At 41.4% G+C, this 20,016-nt stretch overlaps 1 protein-coding gene across 4 annotated transcripts; it reads left to right on the top strand.

The window, feature by feature from the left end:
• Positions 1 to 365: 365 nt before the first annotated feature.
• Positions 366 to 14,174, top strand: LOC103463811 (laminin subunit alpha-3). 4 transcript variants are annotated; one of them, XM_008407412.1, is made up of 25 exons: positions 366 to 831; positions 1,324 to 1,434; positions 1,765 to 1,877; positions 3,033 to 3,116; positions 3,201 to 3,304; positions 4,390 to 4,428; positions 4,503 to 4,645; positions 4,760 to 4,870; positions 5,321 to 5,432; positions 5,522 to 5,692; positions 6,274 to 6,470; positions 6,572 to 6,688; positions 6,776 to 6,930; positions 7,829 to 7,928; positions 8,016 to 8,115; positions 8,218 to 8,334; positions 8,425 to 8,586; positions 8,689 to 8,840; positions 10,430 to 10,639; positions 10,741 to 10,889; positions 10,972 to 11,134; positions 12,898 to 13,025; positions 13,123 to 13,273; positions 13,966 to 14,070; positions 14,159 to 14,174. In XM_008407412.1, exons 1-23 carry the CDS (start codon positions 637 to 639, stop codon positions 13,205 to 13,207), a joined length of 3,018 nt encoding a protein of 1,005 aa, XP_008405634.1. In that variant the 5' UTR covers positions 366 to 636; the 3' UTR covers positions 13,208 to 13,273; positions 13,966 to 14,070; positions 14,159 to 14,174. The 4 variants fall into 4 exon arrangements, with proteins under 4 accessions (XP_008405634.1, XP_008405635.1, XP_017159706.1 ...); XM_008407413.1 differs by lacking the exon at positions 14,159 to 14,174 and having other exon boundaries at positions 13,991 to 14,068; XM_017304217.1 differs by lacking the exons at positions 13,123 to 13,273; positions 13,966 to 14,070; positions 14,159 to 14,174 and adding an exon at positions 12,735 to 12,774 and having other exon boundaries at positions 12,898 to 12,973.
• Positions 14,175 to 20,016: the final 5,842 nt, after the last annotated feature.

Below are 20,016 nucleotides of genomic sequence, written 5' to 3'. Positions count from 1 at the left end.
TAAATTAGCATGTTAGCTCACTAGCTACGTTTTCTTTTCCAGCGTGGTTTAAATTTGCTTTAATAAAAATACATTTTTATAACTGTCTTCTCTGCATGTTGAAGAAGATATTTTACAGAGATATCTTAGCCTATGTTTACAACTTTTACTCGAATATTGTCCCACGGTTGAAACATTTTTGTTCTGCACCAATGGCTAATTTGTGGGATAACGACATTTTATTATTAGTTTAATGATTAAAACTGAGTTCAAGACTGGCACAGAAAATAAAAGGTTAAAATAACTTCACATCTGTAGCGTTGTATTCATTTTTTAAACGCTTCCTGTTTCTTTTTTACTAATGTGTTTTCCCACCTGCTGACCACCTGGCAAAGAATCAGTTCTCATCTCAGCGTCTCTCCTGCTTTCATCTCGCTTCATACAATTTCTTCATTATCCGCTGCTTTCTTGAACAAATTCACGCCTGCAAGTGTGACCACACCTCGGTGAACTTTGAACCTAAACTTATTTTCACCCCGAAAAGCTCCAAGGTTCACTTTCTGCAGCGCGTAGCCTGCACTACAAAGAGACACATTGCTCTTAAGAAGAAGGATTTCTCCACAGCTTGCCTAATGAGGCGAAGCTGAAAGACGCATAATGAAGCAGAAAGCGCCTTTGCTTTGCTTTGCACTGGGGTTGTTTTTCTCTTTTGCTCCAATTTGCCTTTGTGCTCAGAACAATTCAAAAGGCTGGCACGACAGAGACACTCGGAGGCTTTGGAAGAAAAGTGGCACGAAAAAGTTCTGTGATCCCTCCGTCAGCGACCAGACAGCAGCAGGTGCTGGCCCCGAGGTAACTCGGCAAATTTAGAGGTTTTGTCTGGAAATGTGATGCGTGCTGAGGTCAATGGGATTTTTATTTTTGTAATCTGAAATGAAAAGACGTGATTTGCATTCAAATTTTAGAGATTGTAATCATATTCTGTGCCAGGAATTACTGAACACAATCATGTGGCTTCAATACTAAAGTACATATAGTTACACACACACACAAAAAAATAAAAATAAAAATCCTCACCCATGGCATATTTAGGTTTAAAATAATTTATTTTCAATTGAGAGGCTGTCTCTGATAGGAAGTAAGACAGATATGTCTCAAAGGAAGACAAAACAATGCAAGAGCAAACTGTAATTCACCCGTCTAGCCACATTTAATGAAAAGGTGTAATGTCAGAATTGCTTACAGAGAAATACAGCACTCCTTATAAATTTCCTCACCAGCTCACCTCAGTCTTGCATGTGAAATGAACCAGGACATGCAGCTTTGTTTTGTCTTGCATGAAAGTGCAGCCCTGGCTTCTACAGAGAACGAACAGGACCAAGTAAGGGACGGTGTGTGCCATGCCGCTGCAACGGACTCTCTGATTTGTGTGATGCACAAACAGGGAGCTGCACGGTTGGTGCTTCAACTCACATCCAGCTGAAACCAGAATTATATTCAGTTAAAAAAAAAAAACAATTATCTATGATAATCTCTAAAAAATGTTCTCACTAAGTTTTCTTAAATGTAGCAAATGGAAGTACTTTTGTGTAATTCTAACTAAACAAAAAAAACTTTGTTCTGACGTAACTTCAGACGGTGAGAAATTTTTGTTTTTGTTTTTATCTGTTGTACGTAGATATCTGGTTTCAACCGTACGCTCACAAGCAAGGTGCAAAATGCTTCATCGTACTTTAAGGCTGTCACTTTTGTGGGAAAAATATGTTTTGTCTGTGTGACCTCCAGAACTGCCGGTTTGACGCCGCGGGGGATCGATGTGATCGGTGCAGGGAGGGTTTCCACGGACACGCCGCCAACAGGACCTGCCGAGCCTGTCCCTGTCCCTCCACACACAACAAGTGAGCATCTAATGACCAGCATTACAGTTACAGTGGTTCTACAAAGTGAACACACACACACCTGTTAACATTTAAAGTTTGTAACGCGACAAACGAGACAATCGCAGTTATTCAACTCAAATAAATCTGTATGGAAGAAAACTACGGCAAACAGAACAACAACAGCAGCAAAACGCTACAGTGACCTGATGCACATCCTTAATAACGCAACTTTTGATTCACCATTCATAGTTAATCCGATTAAAATGAAATAAAGTTCAGATGTCATAGGATTTTTTTCCACCGTTTTCTCAGTTGCATTTTTTTAAGCTAAAGTCACGGTTTGCCGAGAGCTCAAAGGATCAACAATAATCTCATCTTGGAATTCAAGAGTTAGGAGAATTTTTCAAAACATTCCTTTGTATTAATATAAATCCTTTGGTAGCTAGAGGACTTACGGGACAACAATGACGGTATGAAAAATGGATTGATCTCTAATATAATGAGAATACAGGGGGGGAAGGTGCAGGGATGCAGAAGTTTGTTAGACAAAAGCCTAGAACATGTAAAATCTCCCTAAAGCTTTTGAGATATCTAATGAAATTGCATATACATTTTCGGTTCATTTTCAAAAGGTATTTTGGACAAAAAGCACTGATGTTCGCCAAAGTGAACACCATAACCACACTGAAGCAGGGTGGTGGCAGCATCATTTTCTGTGGTTACTTTTCTTAAGGTAGTCAGATGTCTGCTGTGAAAGCTGAAGATGATTTTCTGTCCAGACTTATGTCAGAAATCAACAAAACAAAGATCTCGTGAAAGGAAAATGAAAGTTTTGATTCCCCCGACTGGGGTTCAGATGTCAGTCTTAACAGAAAATCTGTGATGTCGCCTGAAGAGGGCTGTGAGCAAGAAATGCCTTCAGAATCTGACAGATTCAGACGACTTCCCCACGGAATCGCTGGAAAATGCTGTCAGGTCAAACCGCATGATGCCGACAGACCCTGAAAACGAATCAAAAGCTTTAAAGAGCGTGAATACAAGAGCAGTCGCATTGTAAATGATCTATGTCACTGTACCAATGCCAACAGTTTTTGATGATCTGTTATAGGTTTTAGTTTTACATATTTTTTAACATGTTTGTATATTTTGAATATGTTTTTTCCCCCCCTGCAGTTTTGCGGTAGCTTGCCTCGACATCAGCCCAGGAGTTGTTGAGTGTTTGTGTAAAAGAGGCTACAGTGGAGCTCGCTGCGAGAGGTGAGGGCACAAACTCAGTATTTAAACAATAATCATCTGAACTTTATTACACTTACACTGTATACAAACATCTTCGCATTGAAGGTGTGCATTTGGCTACTATGGTAACCCCATGGTGCCTGGAGACATCTGCAAACCCTGCATCTGCACAGACGGCAGCTTAAGCGGCTGTGACTCTCTAACTGGAGGTGAGTGGGGACAATTTTTAGCTACAAAAATCAGATTTGAAGTAACAACATGACATCTAAAGATGCAACCAGAGCCAGCACCTTTTACACATCGACACCTCTAGAAAAATTGAATAAACAGCCCTTTAATGATTTTTTTTAGCACTTTTCTTCAGTTGGGAGTGGAAAACACTTTTAAGAGACAATCGTTTTTGAAAAATTGCTACGATTATTGGCAATTTCTGTCACAGAAATGCAACTAAAGTGTTCTTGAAATCTAAATTTCAACATTTTGAAGTTCTTCAGAGTGTCTGACTCACAGTTCATCAGTCATTTCTAAATGTGACGCAACATGTTGAGGCCCCGTCTCTTTCAGCTGTGGCCACAAGGCTGGATGAGGAGCCATATTTATCTTATCACCAGACGGACAGGGAGGTAAAAAGAAATCTCTGAGGCTCACTGCTGGGAAAACTACAGCAAAAAGTTAAATATTATATAAATATAACCAGTGCTACCTATCTACAAGCCAACTGCTTATTTGTATGGTATCCCTTTCTTCTGAGCCCTGTTTTGAGTCATGATTGCGGCTGGAAAGGTCCCAGATGTAGGTTGAAATCAAGCAATTTAGTTTAAAAAATTAAAGAAATAAGCAACTTATAGGAACGCAGGCGGCCAGATATGGACTACTGACGTAAACAGAACAAGGTAGCAGAGGGAGCGAGGAGCAAATAATGAAGATCCAGGAGCTAAATAAGGAAACTAATTAGGAAACTAAATAAAAAAGGAATGAACTGACCTTAACTCAGTGGCTTTCAAGGGCCAGAGTCCGGACAGGTTCAGGTACGTCTCTGTTTTAACAACATGGCATTCTGACAGCTGCTGCAACACCAGGAGAATTTAAATAAAAATAAATGACATGGGGCTGTTGTAATACTTTACACATAATTCATTTCCAACTCTTGTCGATCGAGATTACATCGTCAGGTGTTTGCGGCGCCACCAAGGACTTTATTAAACAGTCCTTTCAGGCTCAGCGGTGCTTTTAGTGTCAGATTAAGTGGCCCTGATGTGATGCAAGCCACTGTAACGTCTCATCCCTCTGACAGAGTGCGCCACGGGGGCTAACGGCGGCAATCCCTGCCACGGTAAGTTAACGCTCAAAGTTAATTTTACAGTTTTGACGTGAAGAGTCGACATTAAAGCCCGTGTTTTGTGACAGGATGTGATGGCTGTGATTGCGCTCTGCTGGTGGACTTGGAGAAAGAGGACAGCGGTCTGGCTCTGCTGCGTCAGCTGGTGCTGAACATCACCGCCGGCCTCCCCGAGCTGAGCCTGCTGGAGGCTGACGCATCGCAAACAAAGGTACGGGCTCATAATACATTTCCTACAGGAGTTCATACCTTGGCCATTTTTTTCCCCCCTTCGCACTGCAAAGTTCTCCATGAAACTGGGCGCATTCGTCTCCATCATTACCAGCTTCGGGTTGATGAATACAGCGGTGCTGTGAGATGGGTGGAACCAAACGTGGAGCAGCTCGAGGCGGACATCGCTCTGGTTGGAAATGACCTGACTCGCCAAAATAACGAGGTACCAGTGGAGAAATTTGGCAGTGAGAAAACTGGATTTGAACATGTTCCAAATGTAGCGGATTTTATTTGACATTAACCCAGCTGAGGTCTATCGGATTGGAGGACATACGGTATACAATCAGGCATTGTTGGGGGCTTGCTAATGTTGTTGTACTGACAAAGATATGTTTAATGTGTACTGGAGAGAAGAATACTTACATATATTTGTATTTGTACTCTGCAAAACACACAAAATCTTGCCAAGTAATTTTGGTCCAGTTTCTAATGAAAACATAGTTCAGTTGAAATAAGATAAACTAACTTACAAGTCATTAAAAACACTGTTGACCTCTGGTCACTTGTTGCACATTTTACAGGTCATTTCTCAGAACCTTTGAACATTTTACATTAGTGTGAGATGGGGGGGAAATCAATATTGTTCAAACTGTTTTTTTCTAAAATGTTACAGATGCCTGACATAACCTTGGATCTCGAAAAGACCTTAAAGAACGTCAACAGAACTGTAATCCAGGTGCAAGACCTTCTCTTCGAGGCTGTGGCTCTCATCCAAGCAGCAAATGGTTAAAACTCCTAGTAGTGTCTGATTAAAAAAAAAAAAAAAAAGAAAGTTTAGTCAAACTGAACATTGTCCAAATATTTACTTTGGCAGGTTTGGCAGAGCAGCAGGCTTCAGTGGAACCTGACGTCTCAAGTTCTGTTTCCGACGGTCAGAAAAGTCAGATGATGGAGGAAGCTGAGCAAATCATGGCGGAAATTAAAGACAGACGGTGCACCATTCAGGGGGCCGGAGCGGACGGCGAGCAGGAAGGGGCCCGCATGTGTGAGAGATCGTTATCTGCTTATTGGTTGCTTTTTAAGGCTGGGACAGGAAGACAGGAGCTCAGATTGTGTCTTTGCTGGTCTCTGTGCCGCGTCGGATTATTGCTGTGCAGACTGAATGCAAACAAGATTATACAATCTACCCGGGAGCCAGAAGTATTCCCAATGTGGAAGCAGAATCTGATGATCAAACTAAGGCTTGTACTGAGCAGTAATGCAAATGTGTGGTAAATAATAATTGGCAATAAATATTAAAGAGGTTTCTGCATTCAGAGCTAAAGTTAGTTATTTACCAACTCTGAAACAACACATCCAGCCCATAAGATGAGACGACACACGGCATAACAAACACTGTAGAATAATTCAGTCCACATTTGACTACTGTGGCTCCTCTGCTTATTGATCCCAAAACTCTTTTCCAGACAGACTTCATTTTGACTCTAAATATTATGGTGTTTTATTAAATGCAGGTTATTATAGTTGGATATTTTGCTAACTCTGCTTGTTTATAGCTACATTGCTACATTGTAAGTGAGCAACAGTAAGTTAATGTAATGTTTTTTGTTTTTTCCGTCTCGTCAGTGCTGGAGAACATCAGAGCCGACATTGGCGACCTCTCACAAACCGTCCAGGCTGTTCTGAAGCCGACTGCAGACGTACTGACGGCCTCAACCGTTTCTGTGACGGCAGTGGCAGAGCAGCTGCTGTCTGTCCAGGAGACAGTTGAGAAAACACAGAGGCTTAACCTTAAAGGCGCCATCGGTCTAGAAAATCTGCAGGTAAGCGGCATGTAGGGGTTAAATACCCATGACACGCAGTCTTATTGATTTGCTGTCTGGAGAGTTGTAATTTTCTGCACTTTTTGTTCGTTATTTTACAGACCGCTCTGGCTGCGCTGCGGAGAGAACGAAGCTGGCTGCCGCCTGCGATGGAGCGGATTTACGATACGATGAAGAAAACTAAAGACGCCCTTTTTATGCCTCAGAAAATTAAAAAAGTAAGCACACTCCCTTTCACAGGGCACAACTGAAAACGCATATGTTCAGATTTTTCTGACACTTAGCTCGTGTTGTGTACATCGCAGGAAGAGGAGAGTCTTGCTGCTCAGGTAGACGGAGGCAAACTGGAGCTTTTTGGAAAGCTAAACGCGACCTGGAAGTGTGCGACCCAGACGGACGCCGTGACCCGGGCTGAGGAGCACGCAGAGGAGCTGGGTGCTGCAGCAGCGGAGTTGCGACAGTATGTGAGCAACATGTGGGATTTGGAGACTCAAGTTAAATTTCAAGAGAGCATTTAACACAAAGTGGAGGAAAGTGACAAAGTGGAATAGTGGGAAACCGTTTCCTAAATGATTCAAACCTCTGTTTTCTGACTTTTATTTTCAGTAAGTTTTGTAAAATTCTACTTTTACTTTTCAGAGGAGATGCGCAATATATCAGCAGTGACATTGGTATCGGCTGATATTAGTAATTTCTAACATATCGATATCGGTCCGATAAATAAACTGGACCGATGTCAATATTTATCTCCATCTTGTTGCCATTTAAATATGCAGCTCTGGAAAACAAATAAGATTTTACTCTTCATAGGTATATGTTTGAGTAAAATGAACATTATTATTTTATTCTATGAACTACAGACAGCCTGCAAAATTCAAAGCATAAATTTAGTTTTCATTTGCAGAAAGTGAGAAATGGTCAGAATAATGAAAAACATGCGGTGCTTTCAGACCTCAAATAATGCAAAGAAAACAAGTTCAAATTAATTTGGAAACAATATTAATGTTTTAACTCAGGAAGAGATCAGAAATCAACATTTGGTGGAATAACCATGAGGTTTTCAATGGGTTTCAGTGGAGTTGTCTGTCTTTTCCAGAGCTGTATAATATGTACACAGTATTGCATATTAGTTGCATTACATATTAGTTATCAGCCATAAAAGCAATGTTTATATCGGATATCGATATCGGTTCATCCCTACTTCCCAGATATGCGTTACTTTCAGTTTGGTTTATTACATGAAATCCCATTGAAATACATTGGATTTATAGTTTTGATGTGGTAAAATGTGTGGAAAGGGGGGGCATGGATACTTTTGGGATAAACTGAACAACATTATATCTTTAATATTCTTGCAGAGTGCTTCAAAATGTGGCCAACAGCAGAGAGCTGCTCAGGATTTTTGGAGCTCACGACGGCGTCGCCCGGCTCTCACAGGCAGCAAATCAGGCTCTAAGGGTAACTGAAGCACCATCAGTAACCCTTGATGAGTGTCTGAATGTTCATCATCAGTGGCATTAATGCCATCCTGAAATGATAAATTAGGACGTGGAGGAGGGAGGCCTGATCATCAGCGCTGAGGAGATGGAGGACGTTTCAGCTGATTTACACGCAGAAGCCAACGACACTCGGCGGTGCTTCAAAAGTCTCTGAGAAAAAAAAAAAAAGCCTCATCCGCTGCACGTGGAGTTTATCGTCTCTGTTTGAATGTGCAGAAACTCCAATCTGTTCCGTTTCTTCTGCACAGCGGTTTCACGTGCGCTGAACGCTCAGAGGGACGGCGTGAAAAAGCAGGAGAAAAAGGCAGAAATGTTGAAAGCGAGCGTCTTAAGCGTTGGCGGCAGCATCAGACAGATTGAAAGAGGTCTGTGGAGCTTACAAAACGTACGAGCACATATATTTTATGGATTGTATAAGATTACAGCATCGTCTCTTTTTTTTTTTTTTCTTTCAGATGATACCAAAGACCTTGTAGAGTTTGTGAAAATAACAACCTCTGCTGTAAACGCTGAAGTCAGCAAAGTAAAGGAGCGCCTCGGTAACATCAGCCTCGAAGTGAGACGAATCCCGTCGGCTAGCTTTAGTGGAAACTTCCTGACTGATGCAAACCGGGCTGGTACACGTTACAGGAAAACAATTTAGATGTTTGATTAACAGCTGGAATAATGTTTGTAGTCAAAGAATTTGTTTTAAATGCTGTTTTTTGTGGGTGTGTTAGTGAAAAGGTTGAACAGAGTAATGCCTGTGTTGGAAGACAAGCTTGAACAAATGAAGGCTCTGGGTGCAAACACGTCTCCGTCCGCCAATGTGACGGAGAGCATAGAGAGGATCAAGGACATCATAGACGAGACAAGAAGCTTTGTTAACAGGGTAAGTGTTGTTTTCTCTTTCTTATCGGAGGGCTTTTATTTAAGCTCCTGTAAGCACTTTAACTCCTGAAAAGAATAGATGTTTGTGTTAGAAATGTTACTCTTAGTTTATTTTGGGACTTACTGAGAATCAGTAAATGTTCAAAAGCTTCTCTGAAGACTTTACGCTCTTATATTTCATTTTAGATTTCATACAGAAGTGTTTTTCTGAAAGATAAAAAAAAACATATTTATTTACTAGCCTGATTACAATTTTTTTTTTTATTTTGTTGACCAATTTTTACTCGGATATTTTGATCTTCACATCATGAGATTTAGCTACTCAAAGTCAAGGTGCACCTAGTTGGGAAAGTTATAACATAATTAATTCACTATGTTTAAAAAGCAGTGACAGCTGCAGTGATAGCCTTTATCAAAAATTAACAATGTCAAATGACAGTTTCTCCTTAAATCAAATGCATATTAGAACCTGTATTAGCAATGCTGGCACAAGGAATCAGAAAATTCAGCCACTGCTGATGGCCTCCAGGCCAGCAGGGGGCCCCCAAGCGCTGTTGTGATTAAACCAAAAGTGCAGATTGCAAAAGCGCCTACATGTTGTTACATTGCTCATTTGAAAGAGTTTGAAAGTAAACATTTAATGTACATAAGATTTAAAAAAAATATATATAAATATATGTCTTTGAAATAAAATAATAAGGGAAATCTCATGGTTTGGTAGGTATGCTAACAAACTTTAATTGGTTTTGTATGTCCCTTAACATTACAAACACCGGCCTAAACCAAGACTTTAAGGAGCTAATCCAGGAGTTTTAAAGTGGAAATCTTTTAAAAGGTAATAAAGAGGTAATGTTTTGTAATATTTTTCTTAAATACAGATTAGTCGGTTCCAGAGGCTGAACCGACTTCTCAAATATGCCGTCGCAGTTTGTGCAAATTCAGTTTTTTAAACTTTTAAACTGCATTTTGTTTTATTTTTTTAACTCGGAAGCAGATAATGATCTACACAGGACATGGAGGCTGGAGGTGGTGCATCGTTAATACTCTTCCTCTGTAAATGAAAACAGGATATTTAAAGCATTTCCAATCAGAAACCAGCAGTGACCCTAAGCCTGTCTTACGTTTCTGATGTTTACTTCTGAGTATTTCACACACGATTATTGCCTCCTTACCCGTCATACCATCTACTGCTAATGTGATGACATTTTAAAGTTTCATGAAATTGCCTTTCCAAGAACCACCACAATGTTTTGTTTTTTTTAACTGTAGTTTTAAGACAGTAGAAATTTTAATCTGGATCACCTAATCTGGATTTGGACTAGATGAGGGGACGGGGTTAATCTACCATTGTAGATTAACTGGTGAAAAGATACCAAAGTTAATTGATATACTAAAGCTTAAAAGATGTAAGTTTTGTTAACTGTTGTCAAAAAAAGATCTCTATTCCCCCCTCTCACAAACCTTTAAAGCAGGGTTAGTTTCCCAACCCCAGTCCTGATTTTGATGATTATACTCGAGAATCGTAGTCGCACAGCCCCATGTGAAATGCTTTCAGTCAAGACTTGGAACATTGTTTGGATCTTTTCACAGCTGTCTCTTGCCACCACCTTTAATGGAAAGAGCTACATTGAGCTCCACCCTCCGAGAAACCTGGAGGACATAAAAGCTTTTACAGCCGTTGATCTGCTGCTCAGTCTCCACCACGGAGATGCGATCGCAGCAAGGAGGCGAAGGCGGCGGCAGCGGCACAAACACAGAGATGAAAACAGCCACTTTGTTCTCTATCTGGGTAACAGAGATGTGAGTCCTCACTCTTCCAGCGCAAAAAATACCTCCAACAAATAAGTTCTGCAGACATTATCAGTACATGTGTATTTATTTATGTTTCTGTTTATGTCCAGACCTTTGGAGACTATTTTGCGATGGTCGTCAGAAACACAAAGCTGATTTGCCTTTATAAGTTGGGCGGAGTTATTCATGAGATGGAAACCAGTCGAATATCAACGGGCAACACGAGCTCCTCTTATTTTGACAGGATCGTCTTCCAAAGGTAAACGCACAGGACAGAAGCTTCTTACACACAAATGTGGATCGATCGGTGGTGAAACCGCCGTGCTGGTTTTATTTTCCAGAGTTTACCAAGATGCTACAGTTAGCATCACAAAAAACTTCACATCACAGAAACCCATCAGCCTCCCTCCCAAGCAGAACCTACCCAACACGACGAGCGGCGTGATGAGCCTTGACTCACAGCGTGCCGTTTTCTACGTGGGAGGCTATCCAGAGGAGTTCAACGTAAGAAGTTTTCTTCTTTTTTTGTTTGTGTTCAGTTTTTCTATATTTTTAGTTTTCACAACAGTATTCACAGGAAATGACTTCCTGTGAGACAAAACGTGATGTGGAGTATAACATTTTTAGTCTCTTTAAAATATCATAAGATATCAGATCTAATGCTGATCTGTGTCTACATGTTAGTGACGAAACTAAAATGAAGCAAACCCATAGAGGGGGGAAGTGAAAACATGTTTGCATCTGACGAATGAAAATCCAAGCCAAGAATGTCACGTTGAAGATTTTTGTGCCCCATAAACAATCAGGAAAAGAACAGACTATTACACACTATTTACAGGAATTTACAAAAACTGCTTGAAAATATGAGTCAGTTAACATGAGTCCTAAGCTTCTTACAGGATGTGCACTGAGTAGCTCGTTCTGTGTGAATTTAAGGTCTCCTGGGGCCTCCAGGCCAGCAGGGGGCCCCAATCAGTCGCTAAATTTGTGACTGATTCCAACCGCCCCTGCTGTCTGTTCATTTTAATGTGAGCACAGTGTTATTATTTCACAGGATAATCACAGATTCACTTTCAAAATTTTTCTTAAAGTAACTTAACTATGGATTTTTTCTAATTACAGAAAATGAAGTTAACCTTTATTGATTCCTCGTTTTGTCTCATGAGAGTGTCGAGCGGAGCCGCAGGTGGCTTACACAAAATGCTACAACAACAGTTTGGACTTTCAGAAACACAAATTCAGTTTTGAGAATCTAATCAGTGTTTTGAGAAAAAAATAAAATAAATTTTTTCCCTCAAGTGAGGATGTTTTTTTTTTTTTGCAAAGTGAAGAAGAGTCAATGCCCTCTGGGAACAGAAAAGGTCAAATGTTAAATATTATTTACAGTAAAGAACCAAAGAATAAGTATTTTTATTGCAATGGCGCGATGCCACTGTAAACCTTTAATTTAATCGCATTTATTAAGAGTGAAGAAAAAGCAGCATTTTAAGAAATTAAAAGCTGTACAATTACAATCACAGCAACAAACTTGCACCTGAATAACTCTTAGCGTGTTCTTCATTTTAAGTCGACCTGGGGTTCAAACCTTTGACTTCACGTTTCACGACACGGATGCGCGCCTTTCTCTTTGCCCCTACACGGAATAGGCAAGACGGGAGAACATATCTTTGCAGAAATATCGTGCGTTCTGAACCTCAAATTTGGAAAAGCTACTCGACTTTACCAGATCTAAAGTCTGAGGAACGATTAAAACGTTTAAAGCAACTTGATCTCTGGCTGTTATGGATTCATGTTTATCATGGCAACACACACAGTGAGGAGGATTTTAATTTGGGAAGGAAAATTTCCAAAGCCTATATTTACATCAAGGAAAAGAAAATCTAACACATTTGAATTGATACATAGCTCTTTCTTCTAAAGTGTGTTTACTAAGATTACTAGAGATTAACTCTCTGCATTATGTCGTCCATTATTGCCTCTCTTCTACCATCGCTGTTTTCCTTCTCCCCGGCCGGGGTTCCACATTTATCTGACACACTATGACGGTCATTGCTTTGGGCTGAAATGGAACAATTAGGGGCTGACAGTTGTTTTCTCGTGGCAGGAATGAGCACAGTGCAGCTTCAGATGCCTCGGGCTAAAAGGTTAATGGAAAGAAATTCCTGTGAGCACAGCGATTTTGAGTTAAGAGAGGCATCATCTGAAGCCTGTTTATGGTGTTTCAAGGCATTTTTCTGCCTCTTTTCTAAATTCTCCCTCTTTCTCAGCCTCCGGAGGAGCTGCAGTATCCTAAGTACAGAGGAGCGATGAAACTTTCCTACATCAACGACGTACCTGTCAACCTCTTCAACTACAAGCGTGCTGTCAATATGCAGACAAAGCAGCGCACCGCTAAGTAAGACTGGTTTATAAATAGCCGTGGCTGTCTGAAGAAAAGGAGAATAAAAACAAAAGAAAATGATTAAGATATTTATTTGTTTTTATCTGTTCAGAATCCCTCAGACAGAGTTGTGTGATTATTATGATGGGACAGGTTACCGCATGGCCTTCTTAAAGGAGCCGCAGAAGGAGAAATGACGGCTGTTCAGATTCAACACGAGCAGCCGAGAGACAAACGCCCTTTTGTTCTACATCGGAACTGAAGTATGTGTTCGTTACTAAAATGAACTGAAGACAAATGCCGATTAGTTAGAGCTGCATAGTACCTTGCAAAAGTTTTCATACTAATTTTGCACAGATTGTCATATTTATACCACTCTCTCTGAATTGAGTTTGCGTGCCCACCTAATGACTGCAAGGGGTCTGCAGCTTCCACCCACAGTCCAAAAATACACATGGATTGTGTGAATGGATGCAAGGACTCTTGATTATGTTGTTAAAATTTGAAAAATACAGCATGGTTGTTTGTCTGGTGTGTGTATATATTGCCTTGTGATGGACTGGTGACAATTTTGTCCTATGACTGCTGGAGATTATGGATGGATGGAAATTTTTGGGGTGGCATAGCTAAAGAAATAGCTACATATGTACGCATATGTTTTGGGGGGGGATTTTACATTTATGACTTGATGGAAGGTGACTCTGTATGGCTTTGTATGGATATTTTCTGGGTGGCCAGCATTTGGTGAGCCCATGGCCCCTCTGGCCCTTGCTTTGGGGTCGCCACTGGATGGATGGATGGATAGATGTTAATGTGTCACATTGTGTTGGTCTGGTACATGAAATCCTTATAAAATGCATTAAGGTTTGTGGTTTAAAGGTGAAAAATGTGGAAAAAGTCCAAGGGAAATGAATACATCTGCAAATTACACGTTTTTTTTATTTTTTATTTCCAGGAGTCCTTTTTCTGTGTCTGTGTAGAAAGAGGCTTCCTGGTGCTCGAAGGTCAACAAGGCAGCCGACAGCTCAGAAACCAGAGTTCAGCTCAAGTTTCTCTGTTTGTAAGATTTTCTCAGATTTGGACTGTGGATTGGAAACGCAACAACATCGCATGCCGTGCCTCATTTTGTAATCCTTCGTCGGTCTTAGGAGAAGAAGTTTGCGGTTATGATTGCCGACAGATTTGTCGTGCGCTACGGATCAGAGCAGATCCACACGGATCATATCCAGACTAACTACACACGGTGGTACATGGGAGGCCTGCCAGCCTGGCTCAGACGGAGGTAAGTCGGCAGATATCCGCCGCATTCACAGCATCGCCTCATCAAACTGGCTTCCACAGCTAATGCTGCTCTTATCATCAGACACAACATCACAGCAGCCCCGCTGAGAGGATGCGTGGATCACGTGACGGCAGACGCAGAGATCGTCGAGTACGACAAGACAGTCGGTGTCGGTGGTGGATGCCCGGTTTCCTTACTGGTAAACCAAATGTGCTTCAACACCAGTCGGTGTGGTCAACAGCATTTCATTGTGTAGTAATACCAAGAACAATGCAGACTTGCTAAAATCAATTTTTAATACTGACAGTTTCCTGCTGGGTGCATTAGTACTGCCAAAAACTGAAACTTAAGTTGCTGTCACTGTGTTTGTCTGGCTTTTCTAAAAACCTATTTTACGGAGCTCTAAACATGAAACGGTTAAATGCAAGGCAGACGTATAACATGATGGGGATGTTTAGACTTTTTTCTACACGTCTTGGTTTAAATCAAGCAAAAAAAAAAGTCCCTAAATATTTTGAGATGTTATTTTAAAAGTTAGCTTGATAGTGTGGCATGTAGACACAGCTCAACTCAACTCAAATAGGGTTGGACATTTATTGTGAATAATTTACATTTACTGTCGTCTCGATAAATTTCAGCTAATGATGAACAACTGGCAGTGTTATAACTGGCAGTGTTATCGTAAATTTTATTTAATTTTTTTCCTACTTTCTCCACAGTTTGTTTCCTGAGAGCATCAGTAAAATAGAAAACATGAATAAGGGAAAAGACTTTGTGCAGTTTAGTGATATGAATCACACTTGTATCGGTGAGCAGCGTCCTGAAGAAGCCCAAGTCAAACCGGAATGTTTTTCAAGAACATTATTTGCATTTGTTGTTCTGTGAAGGCTGTGCCAAGCAGTTACCTAAAGAAATAAGCAGTAAATAGTTTATTATCATTTTTATTGTTATCACAACAGCCCCACAAATACTGTGATCAGTTCAACACAAACTACTAAATCTGTTTTTGATTTAACAGATTCATCAACAACACTGCCATTCATCCTAGCCTCGATTTTTAAGGCTTAAAATGTTTTATTTTTTTTAGTCCCTTTTCCACATCACCTAATTTGTTTGCGGGCAGACGGGGAACCTCTCGCCCCGGACTCTAACACCAGCGTGTGTCTGGCTTGTGTAGGGCGTTCGTGCAGCCGCCGTGTTTTCGGCTCTTCCTGCTGATTCCTTGTTTGTGTGCAACAGACAGTCCAGAGTGTCTCTGGGCTTCAGCAGCACATCCAGGCACGCTGTTCTGCTTAATTGCGGCTCACAGGTAAACCCCTCACCTCCCCCGCCGGTGCTTTTCAACCACAATAAAAAATGATAAAACATCAGGATGTTTGTAATACTCTCCCCGCAGAGCTTCACCTCAGGTCATGACCTCCAGCTCTCCCTCGCTGATGGCTTTATAATATTCAGGAGGTATAATTATACCTTAACATCTGGCAAAAGGTACAATGATGGAGCCTGGCATTACCTTTCTGCAGAGGGGCGGCCAACAGGGTAGGTCATGTCATCCTCTTATCTTAATCTCAATGCAAATAAAATGTTACTTTTACACTCAATTTAATTTTTTTTTGTCTTAGGCTGGTTCTCAGCATTGATAATGTGAATGCGATTCAGAAACAAGAACCTCCTATCACACGGCCAGAAGAGAACTTTAAAGGCTGCATTGCTAACTTTTATGCAAGAAGGTTGGAAAATGTCATAAATAAAGTTACTTATTCAACATGCATTATGCAAAAGACTTATAATGGTATTTAAATGTTGTGTAATATTTTTCAGGAATGACTCTAAATTGATCCCCGCTGATCTCAGTTCACTGTCACACGCAGCAGATGTTTTCCCTGGTTGGTGCAGCTTAAAGGTGTGTTTTGGTTGCAGAAATCTTAAGAAATAAACAGTTTTTTTTCTATCATGACCGTTCCTCTAGGAAATGAAACCTAGAGATTTAAAACAAAAATAAATAAATCTGCCCCAGACATTGCCCTGTTGAACTTTGTGCACACAGGCATGATTGACAGCACTAAGACCCTCCTCCTGCCTCTGATTGGTTGGTTCTAGTTTTAGCACATGTGAGCACTTGGAGAAGGAAAAGGAGCACAGATTGTCTATCTCATACCATAGTGTCACAAGATAGAGACTGTTTCAATAAATATGTAAAAAAAACAAAAAACACATTTTAAATTAAACTTACATAATGCAGCTTTAATAGAGTGGTATTATGTGTATTATGTATTTTCCAGGCACATAGTGTCATTTTATAGCACAATAAAGTATGACACCTGAATTTGCTATAAAGATGCTTAACATATCAACCATGACTTAAAATAAATTTGACTTTGGAATTGTGACACCTTGAAATTGGGGTTCTGTCTCTTTAATAAGCTCTTTCCAAGACTCCAGCTTCAGCATGTAATTTCAGTCAATGCTACTTCATGGTTTAGTTTATTGGTTTAAGAGAGTTGGATTGAGAAGTAGTTTGTATAATGAGCTCAGTAGATGTGCAGTTCCACCAGGTGTTTGCTAATTGCTGCTGTCGCTAGTCTGGAGGAGCTGAGTGGGGGAGTTGCGGGGGAGGGTTGCTACATAGTGAGGGTTGCTACATAGTGAGGGTTGCTACATAGGCAGAGCTTTGTGGAAATAGGTGGAGCTTTGTGGGAGCAAGCGTTTAGGCACCCCTGTATGGTTGCCATGGGAGATTCAAGAATTTCTCAAACATCGATGAGCAAATCACGGCAACACTATAGTTATGTTTTCAATAACATTATAATGTGATACAAATGGGTGATTATATATCATATCTCCTTTACATAAATGACACAGGTCTGAGTAGATCATGTGACACATTCCAGTCACATGATCGGATTTTAGAGCTAATTGAAATACACGTCAACTTATTTTCTCTGCATCTCTTGATACTTTAATTTTAGCCATTTTATTACATCTTCTGCTTGTTTTCTGTGATAGTTTCAGAGTTTGGCTGGCGCACACTGCAGTCAACAGGCTCAGTATGAACACCAGTTCTCTGAAGCTAGCTGGCTCAGCTACACATTCCCTGAAGAAGAACTTAACTACAGGTAAAATACAACGCATCATTTTGTATGTATAACAGCCATTCATCCGTCTACACAGACACGAAGGGATCCCACTAATGCTTCGTCTTTGTGCATCTCAGGCCTCACTTCTCTCTTCACATAAAGACTAATTCATCCAAAGGGCTCATCCTTCATGTAGCAGGAAGAGGGGTCGTCCCCCGCCTGGCTCTCTACATGGTTAACGGAAAGATCAGGATGTCGCTCGGACAAGACAGAGTCATCCAACACAGGAAGAAGAGCAACGACGGGGGCTGGCACATGGTAACGATAAGAGGCTAAAGCCTGACTGTGCAAAAAAGATGGAACGTGCACTGGCACGACTATTTAATTACATTGTAATCGATGCGACTTCAAGATGACAGAGGGAGGCGAGATGACAAATTTCATGTAAAAGTCAGCATTAGAACCTTTAAAAAAAAAATAAAAATCTCTTCTCCTCCCTGAAGAAGCAAATGATTTCTCCAGCAAGAGAGCAGGCCGAGATGGAGACACCTTCCTCAAAATGGCTTTAATGCAGCTGCGGTTGAACTCGTGTGAGCGGTGAGGTGAATGATCGAGTCCTTCTGTTCCAGAGAGGAAACGAGTTGGTGTCGACGGGCATTAAGGAGCAATCGGAGCAGACCCAATTCATGAATCCAGCTGAGCACGACAAAGTCCAACGTGTAAAGTGTAGTCCATCTCTGCCATTTTTACTGCAGAGTGCTTCTTAATGTGTCACTGTTTTACTGTCTTCTCTATCCGTCTGATCGTGAGATAACTGTAATTAACTAGCCTGTTACTTCAAGAAAAATGACTAAAATCACTTAAATAGAAAAAAAACATGTCATGACCTGATCTAAAGAAATTTTAGGAACAGAAGGGGGATACGGAAAGCTAGAAAGCTATTCTTTAGGCTTTGAGGCTGCAGACATTATCTATGAACTGAAAGAACAGTGGTGGACCTTCTCAGGAGTTGGCCCCCCTACTATTAAATTACTCCAAAGGCGAAACAACAAAGGAAAACACTCTCAAAACACACACAGAGCAATTCCTAAAGTACAGCAAACCGGCGTTTCAAACTCGACCTCGATGATCCCCTGGACCTCTGGGGAGACGTTCTGCTCACCGACGAGACAAAAGTTCAATGTTACATCTGCTGCAAAGCGACTGCAATCTTTAAAAGAAAAAAAAACCCCAACATACTAAAACATGATGGTGGTGATTCTCCTTTTCACCTGAAAATTCTGATGGTATTGTCTTTGTGTGCTTCCACGTGTGAGTTGAACACCAAAACGAAGTTTGTATTCTTTTTTGGGGACTGTCCTAGTCAAAGTCCATACAAAAATGTGACCTCATTCAGACCGTTGGTGTGCGCGCAGGTTGAGTTCAGCGTGGAGAACAGCACTTTTCACCTGCTGGTCGACGGAGTCCGCGTCCCCGACGGCCAGCTGCCCGGCAACGAGGGATCGTCTCTGCAGCTGCGCAGCCCTGTGTACCTGGGAGGGCATCCGGAAAGGAAGACAACTAAAGTTCGTATCAAACTTGAGCAAAGCCACCGTTCTCTATTGATTTGTATTTTCCTACTGACCACTGCAACAAAACAATAGGAAAAAAAACAACGACAAAAAAAAAAAAAACATGTTTATGTTAGAGGTCAAATGTTTCCGAGAGCGTACAAAAAGATGACCTCCGTCTTTTCTCATTGGCTCCTCAGGGACACGACATTCCTGCAGACGGCGTCATCGGCTGTCTGCGGGATTTCAAAATGAATAACGTCGCCGCTCCCGCACCTGATTCCAGCCATGAAATCCTGCCCTGCTCGGGCGGCCTCACAGAAACGGGGACCTTCTTTGGCGGAGGTCACGTCCTCCTGGGTTTGTCCTCGTGATTCGCTGGTCCGGCTTCCATAGCAACTAATTCTCACACATCCCCCCCCCCCTCTCTCTCTAGATAACTTCTTCACTGGTGGCTCTCGGTTTGTGCTGTCCTTTGAGATGCGCCCTCAGCACCTTACGGGTCTCCTCTTCCATTTTCGAAGCGACAGCACAAGCAGCCTTAACGTGTACTTAATGGAAAACGGGGTAATAATTGCTCGCTCTCGTGACTAATTTGTATATGTATTTGCTCATTCAAAAAAAAAAAAAAACGGTGTTACAAAATGTAATGTCGAACCAGGTGGGTGTCGGGCTGAATGACGCTACGGGTCCAGTCAGCGTGACGGTGGCGCCTCGTGAAAGCCTCTGTGACGGAAAGTTTCACGCGGTTACAGGTGGGCCTACCGTTGTGTTAGATTAAAGTCTACACACAGACTGGCCAGATTTTGTTCATTTCTCCCTCGTTTTCTCTCAAGTGTCCAGACAGCGGTCTGTCATCGAGCTAGCGGTGGACTCCGAGTCCAAACAGGAAACGCACTCTTCCACGTCCGACACGTACTCGACGCTCTACATCGGAGGTGCGTCGCTCAAAAACAAAATTAGCTTTAGCTGAATTACCTTTACCGAAGGTTTTTTTTTTTTTTCCTTCTTCTTCTCTTGTGCCAGGCACAGCACATCAACACGGGCTCCCGGTGCCGTCCCCTTTTGTGGGCTGCTTGCGTCACCTGAAAATCAAC

Source organism: Poecilia reticulata, linkage group LG4 (genome assembly GCF_000633615.1).
Source record: "Poecilia reticulata strain Guanapo linkage group LG4, Guppy_female_1.0+MT, whole genome shotgun sequence".
Lineage (NCBI taxonomy): Eukaryota > Metazoa > Chordata > Actinopteri > Cyprinodontiformes > Poeciliidae > Poecilia > Poecilia reticulata.
The sequence above is the reverse complement of the archived record's forward strand: the minus strand, read 5'-3'. Positions and strand labels throughout refer to the sequence as shown.